This window comes from Misgurnus anguillicaudatus, chromosome 25, assembly GCF_027580225.2.
Source record: "Misgurnus anguillicaudatus chromosome 25, ASM2758022v2, whole genome shotgun sequence".
NCBI lineage: Eukaryota > Metazoa > Chordata > Actinopteri > Cypriniformes > Cobitidae > Misgurnus > Misgurnus anguillicaudatus.
This window is the reverse complement of record NC_073361.2, coordinates 16310453-16326768: the sequence shown is the minus strand read 5'-3', so window position 1 is coordinate 16326768 and position 16316 is coordinate 16310453. Positions and strand designations below refer to the sequence as shown.

Genomic DNA, 16316 nt, shown 5'->3' with positions numbered 1-16316 from the left:
TGTCACCTATGCATCTGCAAAGCAGCAACCAATAATGACGGCAATAAAAGTTATACAAAAAATCCAATCGTTTTAATGTCACCCTCATAAAAAGGAAAACTTGTCAGTCTACCCCCAGGGGCATATACAATTACTTAAGTGTTTACATCTACACCCAAAGTATTCATATCAAATAGTTATTAGGCTACATTCACACTGTTACAAAACGTCCACGGCTGACGTACGTAGATGTAAATTTCAATCAGGCATCTGAGGCAATCTCTCAGTGGGGTCCTGTGGAGAGGGGCTGCTTTAAATAAAGAGCAGCCGCGGCAGTACTCATATGAGATCCGTCAGGAGTCTGCTTGTCACTCTCGCGCTCTCCGGCAGCTATTGCGCGCATCCGTGCCAGGATACGATAGCTTATGGGCATTAGTTGCGTCTGCATTTATCGCAACATTTATTTCACTCTTCTACTACAGACCTATTTGTAGGGTTAAACTGGTGCGGTTACTGACGCGCAAAGACACGCACACCTGTTAATATCGGTGCGCTTTTATCCGTGATGCTCGTTTAATGCTTTATATTGCTAATAACTGGTGTATGCTGTTGTATATATGTATATTTAAAATTGTATGACAGTTGGATGCTCATAAACAATTTATATAGGTAAATAATAAATTAATGCTAGCGAGACAACAGAAAAATCAGGTTTAGTTGTAACCTTTATTTAAAACTAGTTTATCGACGCGTTTTACACGATGATTAACATTGTCGCGGAGTTTTTCGTGGTCATTTTGAAAGTCCTCTGGGCTATCGTCATGGCCGGCCTAAAGTGGTTCATACGGCCGAAGGAGAAGAGCGTAGCGGGACAGGTGTGTCTGATCACCGGGGCGGGCGGTGAGCTCGGACGGCTGTTCGCGCAGGACTTCGCCCGGCGCCGGGCTACACTCGTGCTGTGGGACATCAACAGCAAGAGCAACGAAGAGACGGCTGAGATGGTGCGACAGATCTACAGAGAGCAAGACAACCCTATAACTAAAGAGGGTAAGATAAATAATTTAACGTTATACCATTAAAACAATGCATTAGGTATTTACTATGGTAAGGTGTAGCAAAACTAGTGCACACTAGTGTTTTACACTTTCTATAGTAAATGGCAAAGTATACTGCAGAATTTATCAATTTATTATACTTCAGAATACTGTAGTGTATAGTAATTACTATAATATACTACAGTATACCAACATTTACTATGGTAAAGACCCAAATAGTCTCTGAATGGTTGTATGTTTAATGCATAGCCTTAACTGTTATTTCTAGGGAGAATGGAAAATATTTTATCTCTAAATACGGTCCATTTAATCTCACCAAGGTATTAGATGCTTAAATGTGATTGATTATTCTCTTAAATGCATTTACTTACATTTATGCACTTTTATTCACGCTATACATATTAGTATTTGTGATCCCGGGATCGAGTCTGTTATGCAAACCTAATTCAACCTCTGAATCAATCAATGAATGTGTGATCGCTAAAGATGAAATCTATTCGGTTCATTCCTCCTCATCACATCCGTGCATTTCTCCACAGCAGCTGTTGGTGGTGTGGAAGAAGTGCCTCCTTTCCAGCCGCAGGTGTACACGTATGTGGTTGATGTGGGCAAGAGAGAGAACGTGTACGCCACAGCGGAGAGAGTGCGCAGGGAGGTTGGCGAAGTGGACTTGTTGATCAACAACGCTGGTGTGGTGTCCGGCCACCATCTGCTCGAGTGTCCCGATGAGCTGATCGAACGGACGATGGTGGTGAACTGCCACGCTCATTTCTGGGTGAGTTGCATTTTACGGTCTTGATGATGTTGTTTTGGGGTCTACTAGTAAGTTTTCACGCTTATTTGCACACTTTCATTCCCATACGCTCAGTTGTAGCTCATGTCCCATTCAGCCCTCCTTCCGAAATGCTCAGTCTACTCTCTTATTGGTTAAGCTGGCCCAGTCTTTTGTTATTGGTCGCTTGGAGTGCGTTTAGGAAATATCCGCCTCTTTTATTGAGGCATACCGGTGATTGCCATAGACTGTGTTTGTGCATCCTTTTTTTGGGAATTATTTAAGTGAGGAATAACGTGACGCTTGACTTTACGGAAAAGGCGCATTGCTTATTGTAGTTTTGTAAAGTGTTACTATCAGAAAATATCTCCTTTTGAAGTGGACTCCAGACATTTTAAATTCTCAAACACCTATATTACACATTAAAAAATAATAATTGCAAATGTGACAAAGGATGATAGGATTTTGCACAATGCGTTAAGCATTAGGGTTATATGTTTTGATATGTAATGTTGTCTTTTAACAGTCAGTGAGGTAATTTCTTCATCTTGCTGTTTTCATTTGTCAATCAATTTTGAAAGGAAGCCTCTTTTGCTTCATGCATGTTCATAATCTTGCTTGCAAACCTGCCAGAGTTGTAAACCATCACGCTATTTCCATATGAAAAGCAAGCATCTATCTTTATCCGATTGTACTCAATTGGATCAAACACTTTAGCTACATCAGTCTTGTTAAGTGCAAACAAATGCCTGGTGTCTGTCGTCTGAGACGGGCCATTCCACAAGTATTGCATGTTTCTCAATGTAAAATCCCCAGCCCCGCCGTCTCTCTCCTCTTTAGTCGGTCTGTTATCTATTTGCTTTCATTCATTTCATTTCTTTGCTGCAGCCAAAAGTAATATTTACAGCTTAGTCTGGATGTTCTGCTGATGTGGACATCCGCAGGCCGTGAGATTTCGAGATTCTGGCATGGGTTCAGTAACAGATCTAGGATCACATTACCCCCCAACTTTATCAATTTTAGTCATTGCGATATATAACAGCAAAACTGATCCTAAAACGGCACTTTCACCATGAGAAGCTTTTATTTAACAGCCCCTGCGGTTTCGACATGGTCCTCTCCAAAGCTCCCAGATATCAGGATATAAACAAGACAAGCTCCGAGGGAAAGCAGTCCAGCAGGGGTTCGAGTAAGATCACCGGGAACAATATGCTCTGTCTTGGTTTGTTAATTTAAAGCCAATTGATGGGCGCATCCTGCCTGGGGAAGTACCATTTGGACGAGTCTATTCTCACTTGGCCTCACTAATTAACCTTTTTGCCAGTAAATGCGTAAAAGCCCTGAATGTCCGTAGTTTGCATTGTCTTAGTGGGACCACCTTGTGGGCTGAGCCGTTTGTTTTGAGTCATGCGGTGCTGAAGTCACATTGCCAATGTTTTTTTGTTTTTTTTTGCATATGTAAGACAGAAAGGTTAATGTTTTTTTGGAAAAGTAAGAGTTGACTTCATTGCAGACAGCCTGGGAAATAAACCCATTCAGCAGTGATCTCACTCGGAGTTAATTGGGCGAATATTTTAGTTTGGCTAAATGCGTTTAGTTTGGGGCGTTACGATATCACCTTGCGGACACTTGTTCGACCCACAACTGCTTTTTTCTATTGGCAAACGCGTACACATTAGAAATGCTGGAAGTGTAATGATGCATGAACATATCTGGACACAAAATGTGTAACGCAATGTTCTGTTTGTTGAGTTGGACGTTCTTCAGCGTAAGCTGCAGCGGTGTAACAGATGCACTAGTTAGTGGTGAAGTTGGGATTCTCATTAAGGTTTTGGTTGTGCTGCATGAAGCTTAAAAAAACACACGGTTTCTTGTGGGGGATTAAGATGAAAGCAGAGCTTAATCATTAAGGACAGGCTAAAATAGCGAACGGAGGATGTGGTCATTAAGCCACAAGCCAGCTGAATAGAAATGTACCAACACTACTTTTTTTCTTTTTTCTCTTACACAAACATGTAATCTTAATTGGTCGCTGACCGCATGCGGTGTGTACCACTGCAAGTTTCCCTTTTCCTCTTTTGTGTTGTATTTTGTATAGAAAGTATCATCTATTTTTTTTAACTTAAAGGGATAGTTCACCGAAAAATAAATTCTGTCATAGTTTACTCAAGTTGTATACATTACTGAAGATACACTAATGAAGATATTTTGAAAAATGTTTGTAACCAGATCTGGGGCCCCACTTACTTCCATATAGGAAAAATAATAATCTGGAAGTGAATGGTGCCCCAGATCTGTTAAAAAAAAATCAAAATATCCTTATTTTTGGTTGAACTATCCCTTTAAACGGTCACCACATTTTTAAGTGGTTTAAATAGGGAAAACATGGAAGTGTTTGGTGGCTTCTAAATTCATCACTGTTTGGATCCTAGGGAATGGGTGGGGCTGGGCTAGATGCTAGCACATTCGCGAGGCACTGTACAAGGATTGAGTGCACACATTGAAAAAAGAAAGGGATGTATTTATTCGTCTAAGTTGAGGTAAGAACATGGTGAAATATAAAAACGGTGGTGTTTTCCTTTAATTTTGTTAAATATGTCACAAACAGTCTTAAAATTACATTATACAATACTTGTTTCCCTTTTCCTCTTTTGTGTTGTATTTTGTATAAAAAGTACATTTTAAATTTGCTTGGCCATCCCTTTTTTTAACTTTAAAACCTTTTAAGCGTCACCCCACCCTATTGAGTTAAATCTACACTCTTGGAGCTTTCAAACAATATACAGTTTGCCATGATTAGATAAGAATTCATATGCAAACATTGAAGTAAATGTAGTCGTCCTGCTGGTGGGACAGTGACATTTAGCAGAAAATACATTTTTTGAGGCACACTCTCTTCATAAATGTATCAATTACTCTCCCTACATAATTTATTTTATAAAACACTGTTGAAATGTCTATTCTGGAGGCTTAGACCTTTCCAACGATATATAGTTTGTAGTGATAGATTAAAATTTACATCAACAATATTAATGCAAACTTAGGTGTCCCGTATTCGGGACGGGACGCTTAACTGTTTAAAGAGATTCACCAAAAAAAAAAAATTACTTCATTTGTGTATCTTCAGAAATGTACACAACCTAAGATATTTAGAAAAATGTTTGTAACCAGATCCGGGGCCCCACCAACCTCCACATATGAAAAATAATAATGTGGAAGCGAATGGTGCCCCAGATCTGTTTGGTTACAAAGGATTTTCAAAATATCCTCATTTTTGGTTGAACTATCCCTTTAAATGGTCACCACATTTTTAACTAGTTTACCCCAAACTGTATGTAGATCACTTGGAATACAAATATTTTTTTTTTTTAAGAGCCCATGCATAGATGCGGTGACATCTTGAGTCTTAAACACTAAAGGCCGTTTCACACGATACACGGCAAGCGTCAAAATCGCCGCGCGACTTCAGCTTTTCTCTTGTATTGGAAGCGTTTTATGCAGCATTTAGTGCAAATATGTTTATCTGTATACTTGCAACCTGCCATGAAGTGCCATGCCCGGAGAAGGGACAGGATTTTGGATGCACGAGCAAGGTGGTGGACCAACTCTGCTTCACCTCTGTAACCACCCCCGTTTTGACGCTTTCCGCATGTCTGCTATTGAAAAAGAATTAAACACTTGCGGTTGCCGCGTACCGTGTGAAACGGCCTTAAGAGGATGATAGGGTGCAGTCACAAACTTGACCTGGCAGTTGGTTCGAGGTCCTTCATTTTAAGGACTGTGTTTCAAAATCCTAAAGGCGCAGGAAAGGGCAAATTCCAGATGGACATCATCTTAATTTTGTTGGATTGCATGGTGGGAATGTAACAAAGCTAGATGAGCCAACAGGAAGTGAGGCCATTATCATTATCCAGACTGTCAGCTCAGCTGAGACTCGATCTGGCCTCGCGTGGCTCCGTTTGCCTACAGCTGCATTTGAGTTCCCCACTGAGTCCAATTTAGATTAAGTTGAGATCTTAAATGATATAAATTTACGGATTTATTTGGTCCAGCCTGAATTAACATTAAGTTATTGTTATCGTCAGGTGGTGTGTTGATGCTTATATAGTTGTCGATATAGTTATTGGCCTTTTACTCCTCCCAACAGTCTAACATTTCATGTTCTAATGTTTTAATGTAAAAGCTTGCATTATATGATAATATAATTTGTTAAACTGCCTTTACTGTATAAATAGTGTTATTGTAACTCAATTGGTAGAGCCATGCGTTAGCAGTGCAAAAGGTCATGGGTCGGAGCCCCAGGTAACATAAACTGATGATGAAATGTATAGCTTTTGGGTAAAAGTGTCTGCCAAGTGCATTAACATATAATATAAGTTTAAATTGAAATGTCTCTTTTTTTACGTTATTTATTGATGCTGCTAAAATGAAAATTAAGTGGTCAATGTGCTTAAAGGAAAACACCACCGTTTTTTCAATATTTTACTATGTTCTTACCTTAACTTATTCAATGCGTGCACTTAATCTTATTACAGCGCATTGTGAATATGTTAGCATTTAGCCTAGCCCCATTCATTCCTTAGGATCCAAATAGGGATGAATTTAGAAGCCACCAAACCAGCCACCGGAGTTTGCAGCACTTTGACCTCAGGTGCAGTAATATTGACCAAAGTTTGAGCAAGAGGGGGAGTAGTCAGGAGTGATGATGTTATTGTGCGCCAAGATTGAAGTGCTGCAAACTAAGTGCTCTTCCGCCATACAATATAGTTCTCATTTTTTATTAAAAAAATCATGTTTTATTTTGTGCCACCATACTTACTTGTGTAACTACTCATGTAACAGTCTTTAAATAGGGAAAACATGGAAGTGTTTGTTGGATTCTAAATTCATCCCTGTTTGGATCCTAAGGAATGAATGGGGCTAGGCTAAATGCTAACACATTAACAATGCGCTGTACTAAGATTAAGTGCACGCATTGAGAGAAAAAAGTATTTATTAATTTGTATAAAGTTGAGGTAAGAACATAGTAAAATATTGAAAAACTGTGGTGTTTTCCTTTAATTGTTATAAAATGCCACAAACAGTCCTAAAATTACATTAGAGACGGTTTCATCGGACGCACATGCGGTGACTAGCTATGCGTCTGGTCCGAACTTTACTTCTGATTTCAGTTTTTTTAATGGTCTTACTAGTTGAACAAATACCTCAAATGTTTTGGTTTCTTGGGTAATCTACGTGTTGTTTATTTTGCTTGTTATATAAATAACATACGTTTAAAGTACTTTGTTGTTATTTATTCTTAGCGGAGTTTACCAGAAGTTACGTGTTGACCACGAAAGCCGCTCGTTTATGTTGTACCTACTGAAACCGTCTATACAATACTTGTTACTTTTATCAGATTTTGGAGTGTAATACCAGCTCATAATGGGCGCTATGTGAGCAGCCCAGATCCACAGCTGGGTGCAATGGTGTCTGTAAAAGCCTTACGAGCGTGGCTGCATAGAAGGTCTCGGCTCTGTCCCCAGAGAAAAGCATCAAGGGAAAGGGAGTCTTGTACACAAGCTTGTTGGTAATGGGGCGCTGCTGCCTGACCCACTTATGTGACAATTGCTTTCTTGTCTGGGGATCAGCTTGACAAGATGCCAAGTGACAGGAGCCAAGTTCTCCAGCCTGCATTCCTGCTGGACCAGGAAAAAGGGGGCAGCCAGGCAGAAGGGTCATACTTGAGTAGTTTTAGATGCTCAAGGCCAATGCACCTGTAGAGCTGTTAATATTTGCACACTTCAGGGTCAGTGACATTGGTTGATGGGTTTATTTAAGGATGGTCATTAAACCGAATCAGAATCCACTATAGTTCTGAACTCTATGGATGTTGGCAGTACAGTACAGCAATGCCTTTCAATCTGGCCAGTGTCTATGCTACATCCACTTTCTTCCAATTACTGGCCATCTGGGCTTTTCTATGTTTGCGCATCTTGCTATTGGTCAACATTAGCACTAATGCGGGCTGACACCGCAGCTGTGAAAAGCTTTGTGAAGAGCATCGCACTTGCGCTTGTATCAATTAGAGAGCACAACAGGAACAGAACCACTGCAAGGGCCAAGGAAGCTTTCTGCTGTTGAAAGTTAATTTAGCGTAAACCCGGGCGCTGAGAAGCAATTACGGAAGCTATGAATTAAGACATGAACTTCTGTTCGGTTTCACACATTTCGTGTCCGAGAGGTCGGTAAGGTCGTGCACACAACAGCAGCCACCCCACCACCACCACCACGTCCTCCATTTGTAGCGAAATGAGTTTTACACAGAGACTCGGATATCTCTTTTCATATGTACATGCTTGATGATTATTGGCATGTAACGTAGGATTTGATTGGTCCGGGAGGCTCGGGTTGGTACATGGGTTCAAATGCTCAAGAATATGTGGTGTAAAGTTGGCGTTTGAATACAGGTATGGGTTGCTACAGTGGTAGAGGTTGTGCAAAAGTTTGTGGGTTCGATCCCCAAAATGTATATCTTAAAGGACAAGTTCGGTATTTTACACTTAAATCCCTGTTTTCAGATTGTTTATGATGAAATAGAACAGTTTTGAGTGAAATTTGGACATATGATGCTGGCCTGAGAATTTTCGGGTGTTTCTTGTATCACCTCCCACCTCTACAATGGCTGCATAGGTGCACTGGAACGATCCTTCCTAGAATGCATTGGACTTTCGTTTGCAGGGACGTGGGGCTCACCGAGTGGTCAGGGGTGTTCACTGATATGCACACACAAAAATCGCTGCAAAAGATGCTTTTCAACATGTTTTATCGCAGTTTTTGTCCAACTCCATTGACTTGTATTAGATGTGCTGTGAGGTACGGTATTACTCCGCGCCGGGAACGTTGTTTGTATTCTTGCGATTGGCAAAGGTGGATTATCGCCACCAACTGGGCTGGAGTGTTCATTATTCAAGCTCTCAACGGAAGAATGTACATGTGTGAGCCGTTTGGAAAAATAGGTCCACATTTTACAACGAATGCTAAAACACCTGTTGGAAAGCGTCTTTTGCAGTGATTTTTGTGTGAGCATATAAGTGAACACCCCTGACCACTCGGTTAGTTTCATGTCTTTGTGGACGAGGGTTTGATGCATTTTGGGAGGGATTGTTCTAGTGTACATGTGCAGCCATTGTAGAGGTGGGGGTAAATATTACACTTCAGGCTATTAATGGTACGTGCTTTGGCAGACAACTCACAGACTCACGGGCACCATGTTGGAGACCACTGAACTATAGGGTTACTTTTGTTTTCCAATCAAAACTGAGCTTTTAGTACTCTGTAAAAAATTATATCATGTCAACATATATTTTCATGTTACTTTAACTAAACAAATTAAAGTTAAACAATGTTTTCTAAGTTGTCAAAACTTAAAGTAGGTTGAATTGATTTATTTTTACAGTGTATCAACCAGCAGGATGCACGAAAACCATTTGATAGCCTGAAAACCGTGACTTTGTTTCTTATTTTGTGCTTTGATGTTGTATTACAGCCAAGAGGAATGCAAGAAAGTCTAATCTGTCTCACTGGCAACAGCTCACAGTTTAAACTCTCCAAATCAAATTTCATTACTGTAGATTGCAGTGTTTGGAAGATGTTGGCACGCGTGCACTACAGGCGCGATCTTCCCTACTGTTTCATTTGCACGCATACTTACCACCAGTTTGGCATGTGAGGCACGAGCGCAGCCTTAAACGGGCCCAACTCTGTTCCCCCCCGAAAGAACCCCCAAACACGAGGCGAATATTAAGAGCAATTTTATAGTTAATGCACTGGAAAAATACACAGTTTAGCCTTAACATGAGGGATTAAAAGCACCAGCAAGCGTAGAATGTGGAAATCCAGACTCTGGACCGTGAAAGTAAAGTCGGGGGGAATGAATTTCTGCTGCACAAAAGCATGTAGATATTCCAACAACGTTGTCAGGATGATGCTTTGAGACTGAAACATATTTCCGTGCGAGCTGGTACCGTTCTCGAGCATGGCCCATGTCCATTTTTGGGCATGTTGATGAATGATGATATCATTGAAGGTATCTGGAAAGGCTTTTGTTGATTTTGGCTCACACAGTCCTGTACTCTTTATGACATGTTTCATTGAGGATTGACTTTCCTTGGCCAACCAGTTTAGAAATGTTGGTTGACATACTGATTCAGATCAGCTTAAGACAGTTTAGACCACCATGAAACTTCACGCTGGACTTTTTAGTGAGATGCTAGTGGTTGAAAAGGTGGTGTTTTTTAACCCGTGTTTTGGTGTCAAGCGGTATTGTGGTGATAGTGGTAAATGGGTACGCCGCGCTTGGGACCAAAAGAGGAAACCACAGTCAAACAATTTGTTTCGAACACGTATGCGTCTAAAAGTGGCCCGTTCACCATTTTATAAGCACTTGCAAGCCAATCCGCTGCACTTTCAAAGTACTTTATGTCACGCTTCCAAGTTAAACTTCCGTGTCGGAAATGAAAACTTTCTCAAAAGCAGCACTACGAAAACAAATTGAAGCGTACATAAATTAATCTCTGTAAGTGCATGTGAAAACTAAGCTCCTTGTTAATGGCCTTTAAGAGTGTAATGGAACTGCGATCCTAAACTCCCCCAGCAGGATAAGGGACAGTGTGTTTAGTCTTGGTGAATTATTAGACAGAGGGGCAGCGAAGGGTGCAGATCAAAGGGCTTTGGCAGAGATGAACAGCATAAGCAAAATAACTGTCTTTGTTTCTCTCTCTCTCGCTCTCTATATAGACCACCAAGGCGTTTCTTCCCAAGATGCTAGAGATGAACCACGGCCACATTGTGACGGTTGCCAGTTCGCTGGGTCTATTCAGCACAGCTGGTGTGGAGGTTAGTACAGCAATCACATACATGTATTGGCAGATTGTAAAATGATGTAAAAATGAACACCAGTGCACCATGGGAAATCTGATGAGCACATACACAAGTTCAATGTGTACCTGGCAAAGTCTACCTGTAGAGTCCAAAATCGGTGAAAAGATTATCAACATTAGGCATTTAAAGGAAAACAGCACAGGTTTTTAATACTTTGCTGTGTTTTTACCTCAACTTGGACGAATTAGTACATACCTATCTTTTTTCGGTGCGTGCATTTGGTCTTTGTGCAGCGCGTCGTGAATGTGTTGGCATTTAGCCTAGCCCCATTCACTCCTCAGGATCCAAACAGGGATGAATCCAGAAGCCACCAAAAACTTCCCTGCCCTCCCCATTCAAAGACTGCCACATGAGTAGTTACACCAGTAAGCATGGTGGCACAAAATTAAACGTGGCGATTTTTTTGCGGATAAAGCGGTCGAAGTGATGCAAACTAAGTGCTCTTCCGCCATACAATATAGTTCTTATTTTTTATCCGCTTAAAAATCGCCACGTTTTATTTTGTGCCACCATATTTACTTGTGTAACTACTCATGTAACAGTCTTTAAATAGCGAAAACATAAAAGTGTTTGGCGGCTTCCAAATTCATCCCTGTTTGGATCCTAAGGAATGAATGGGGCTAGGCTAAATGCTAATACATTCACGATGCGCTGTACAAAGATTAAGTGCACGCATCGAATAATGATAGGTATGTATTAATTTGTCTAAGTTGAGGTAAGAACATAGTAAAATATTGAAAAATGGTGGTGTTTTCCTTTAATGTACATCAATTGATCTACCATTTATTACTAATTTAGGCTCCATTAAAGCATGTGAATTGTGTCCCTTTATATTAAATGTTTCATTTAAGGCATCTGTGTATTTCATTCATCTTTCTATACATGTTGACACCTTAAAACGAAATTTGTACCCAGGTCCAGCAGCGTATCATAAAAGAAACTATATACAATACAAAAAATATACTTAAAGAAATGTTAAAATGAGATTTATTTATTTATTTATTTATTTTTTGATCCGATACCAATATTAAGAAGGAAAAGTGGACAACTGGGCAATATAAGTCTTGTAAATAATATTTTATATACTTTATTTGTTATAATTATTTGTCGGCCATTGCAATATATTGGTCTATAAATGGTTAAAATTAATTTTATTGTAATATACTTTAAAATATTAATAATAAATATCAATATACAATAATACTACTAATAAAATGATGCAATAGTTTCAAAATAGAACCTTTAAAAAAGTTAAAAGAGGAACCTCATGGATTTTGGAGCTCGGCACACATCCAATCTTCTTTCGCTGCTGTCCAAACCGGTGTCATTTTTCCCAGCAGCCTTTTGGGGAAACATTACCTTTATTGTTTTATTAGCTGTACGTACGCTTCTGTTTTACAAGCACTCATCTTTAACTCGTCTCACTTCAAAGGGTCCCAGAAGCCCAGTTACAGCGTCTGACCTATTATGTTGCCTTAAAATGCTTCGAATGTGTGTTTATGGCTTTACATTAATGGAGTGACTCAAACCGCAGCGTGCACATCAAATCCCTTTATGCCCTACTGTTTATATACACGCATCTGTGTTTGCCCACTCCGATTCTGAAGATTATGTCCACAGCGAACCACATCAAAACCAGTCCACATAGATGGCACTAATGAAATCTCCCGTGCCATTAGAGAAGGAAAAACAGCCTCGGGAAGCTTGATAATGTTCACCTGTTTTTGCAATTCAAAGACCCTCTCACTTTGTGGTTTCAGGATTACTGCGCTAGCAAGTTCGGTGCCATCGGCTTCCACGAGTCCCTGAGTCACGAGATCAAGGCTTCGGAGAAGGACGGTATCAAGATGACTCTGGTTTGTCCTTACCTGGTGGACACGGGCATGTTCAGAGGGTGCAGAATAAGGAAAGAATGAAAGCTTTCCACGATTGGGTTTCAAATACAATGAGTATCTGGTTTAAGTAGACATCGCTTAACAACAGTCAGGGTAGCTTTGCTTGTAGCCTCTCATGTCACCCTCAGGTTGGGTTTTCATGGACACAATAGGGCTTTAAGTTGAATGGAAGCTTGAGTCTGTCAGGTGCATGTTGGATCTGTTTCCACTTGATGGCTTAAACACTTTGATGATTAAAAGTCTTTTGATTAACACCCTTTTTTTTTTGGCTTGGTTGGGTCAGGAAAGAGATCGAGCCTTTTATTCCTCCACTGAGGCCGGAGTTTTGCGTCAAACAGGCTATGAGAGCCATCCTGACGGACCAGCCAATGATCTGTACCCCTCGCATCGTATACATGGTCAACTTTATGAAAAGGTAGGGGTTGATTCGTCGCTTTGAATAAAAATGTTGGGACAAATGAGAAGTAACACTTTTTTTTTCTTTTTTTTTTGCAGCATTCTGCCCTTTGAAGCAATCGTGTGCATGTACCGGTTCCTGGGAGCGGATAAGTGCATGTACCCCTTCCTTGCTCAACGGAAAGAAGCGATGAACAACAACGAAGCTAAGAACGGGATCTAAAATCTTCCACAAAAGGCGCCTTTTTTTGAAAAGACCACTGAGATGGATGCGAGAGATGGATAAAGACTGAGTTTAGACTGGTGCACTTGCATTTGGCAGATGCAAAGGTTTACCATATTGTTCCTCTGGAACAAAGAAAGCTGTGTACTACACTAAGGATTTATTTGTTGTTTTTGTTACGTGTTATTTTTTTCTAAGGTTTGGTTCAAGAAACCATTCATCTATATTCTGTGTCAAATAGTTTTCGAAATCATACGTGAGATATTCAGTAATTAACTATTTACGTAATGTAGTCACCAGCATTATCTAGCGTCTTTGTGAAAATATACAGTATGTTACTGTACGAACAGTAAAATCTTGTCACTTTTTTGTTTTGTGTGTAGACATGCACTGTATTTACTTTTTCTCTACACTGCCAGCATTATCTAAACCGTTCAGCGTGGTGCTACTACGCCAATCCCCAGTCCAAACTATTTAAAGACAGACGATCATACACCTGAAAATTCAGTGATGTTTACCTAAAGACAGGTTGTTTTTAGATATTTTTTTCATTCAGACTGATAGTCTCTTTGTATTCGGATTCCCATCCATTTAAAAAAGTGAAGAAAACGTCTTTTGACAGTAAAAAACTACGTGGTGACCTCTCAGTCAATTCTGATGACTGGTTATCGCACACTCTTTAAAACAACCCATCGACCGTTTTATATCTTTAAGAAATTGTTGACATCAGATGTTAGTAAAACATTTTCAGGAGAGAAATGTTTTTCAGCAATACAGTATTTTGTATATGTGACTAAAGTCTGAAGAGACATCTAGATGGGTTACTGAACGCTATATTTGTTTGTAATTCATTTTAAATGTCTTTGTTGTTGTAGATCTGGCAAACTATTAATTTTTCTCCTACATATCCTCTTTATAATTTAAAGGGGATTTATCAAATTCAGAAAATGATTTAGATATGCAAATGGCTCATGTAAATAATATTTTAATGACTGTTTCCATAAGAAGAAAATGTGTCAGTTTGAGCTCTCATTGTAAACACACTGCATTGTCCAGCTAAAATGTTAAATTTGTCATTTTGTGTATGCAAACTCGGACGATTGAAAAACATTTCATGGATGCGTTTGGATATTTTGTATGTGTAAGGACAAAACGCATGAGTTTAAACTACATTCCAATAGGGACGGCGATGACCCTATATCTCTACCTCTTCACTTTTGCCATTTGTTAACAGTATGACATAAATACTCCTTTTTTTGTATTTTTCCTAAAGACTGCTCTATAGAGGAGCGCGAGATGTGACTCCAATGTTTAGTGTCTCTACCTAACTTAAATTAATAAAATGATTTAGATGATTGTGGTGTGTTTATTAAGACTCAACCCAAAATGTAACACAACAACCATTTGCAATATTGTCACCCCTTTGTTTTGTGTGTAGACATGCACACAGTCAAAAAAAATGTATAAAACTGTACCTTTTCTGTCAGTGGGGTTGTACCCTAAGCTGTCGTTTTGTACCTTTACAGATATACTAAAACATAATACAACTTTTTGGGTACATTACTGATCCTTAAAGATTTATTGTGTACCTTTAAATGTACAGTTAACTGTTGTGTACCCCTAAAATTTAAGCCTTGGTACAAACTTTTTGTTTCTTTAAAGGGATACTTCACCCAAAAAATTAAATTCTGTTATCATTTTCTCATAGTCATGTTGTTCTAAATCTGTATGAACTTCTATTTTCTGAGGAACACAAAAGAAGATATTTTGATAAATGATGGTTTAGCACACAGCTGATTGTAACCATTAACTTCCATAGTAGGAAAAACAAATACGATGGAATTCATTGGGTACCGTCAACTGTGTGATTATCATAATTTATCAAAATATCGTCTTTGGTGTTCATCAAAATTAAGACTCATTCAGGTTTTGACAGATTTTTTGGGTGATCACTTAAGGCAGTGGTTCCCAAACTTTTTCAGTGTGCGGCCCCCCTTGTGTACGGTGCATTCCTTCGCGGCCCCCCAAAGAAAATTTTTGTGACAAAAAACTGTTCTAAAACTCAACATTTTAATAAAAAAAAAAAAAAAACCTTAAATTATACAAAAAAGTAGTCCTTTTGGTTAGTAGCCTTATTTTTTTAGATTTAATTACACAGAATTCATGATAAATTAATGTATTTCATAAAATGTCATAAAACGGGCCCCCCTGGCACCATCTCCCGGCCCCAAGTTTGAAAACCACTCCCTTAAGGTACACAATAAGTCCTTGGGGTGTAATATTGTACCCCGAAAAGTACAGAATTTCAATGGATTCCAGTCCATTTAAAAACGAAAAGTTCTGGTGATAAACCATCTGATGAATGATAGATCTGTCTCCATTATATAAAGTTTTGGATTACAATCAACTTACAGATCATATATCAGAAAAGTGTTCATTGATATGTAAAGTTTACCTGACAACTGCTTATCGCACATTACTTTAAACTCACCATTTCCAATGTCCGAATTATATCTTAAAGAAATTGTTGACATCACAGCAAAAGTAGATTTTCAGCTATCATTTTAAGAAGGGAAATTGGTATTCAGCAATATCTCACAGTATTTTGTATAAAGGATCTTTGGGATTTTGTAACTTAAAGCAATACTCCAGCCAAATATTACAATTGCCCCATAGGGCTCTTACACCCGGCGCAATGCAGTGTCTTTTGCTAGTTTCCACCCTGCGCAATGATAATTTTCACGTTTAGCGCCACGTTGTTTAAATAGCAAATGCATTTGCGCCCCCTTTTGCGCCCATGGGCGTTCTGGTCTGAAAACAAGGTGTGTTCAGGCGCATTATTGGCGCGTTGCTATTTTAAGGCAACTAAAATAGACTACGCCATTGACCAACAAAAACCTGCTCTAAAGTCTAAAGTCAATATGTTTTTTGTTATTTAAAGAGCGCATTAGTAATATGCGCCTATAAACGGGACGACAACGCGGGTTTGCTTAACACATACATGAATGCGCAGCAGCACAAAAACACTTTTAAATATGAAAGATTAAAGGATTGAATGTAAAAGATTATTATTG

General features: G+C 39.3%; 1 protein-coding gene across 2 annotated transcripts; it reads left to right on the top strand.

Annotated features, from left to right (window-relative positions):
* Window positions 1-278: 278 nt before the first annotated feature.
* On the top strand, window positions 279-14597 carry rdh10a (retinol dehydrogenase 10a). Of its 2 annotated transcripts, none has more exons than XM_073863612.1 (6): window positions 279-1026; window positions 1577-1809; window positions 10585-10683; window positions 12489-12640; window positions 12913-13038; window positions 13119-14597. In XM_073863612.1, the coding sequence occupies exons 1-6, from the start codon at window positions 741-743 to the stop codon at window positions 13240-13242; spliced, it is 1020 nt and encodes a 339-aa protein (XP_073719713.1). In that variant the 5' UTR covers window positions 279-740; the 3' UTR covers window positions 13243-14597. The 2 variants fall into 2 exon arrangements, with proteins under 2 accessions (XP_073719713.1, XP_073719712.1); XM_073863611.1 differs by having other exon boundaries at window positions 282-1026; window positions 1574-1809.
* The last annotated feature ends 1719 nt before the right edge of the window (window positions 14598-16316 follow it).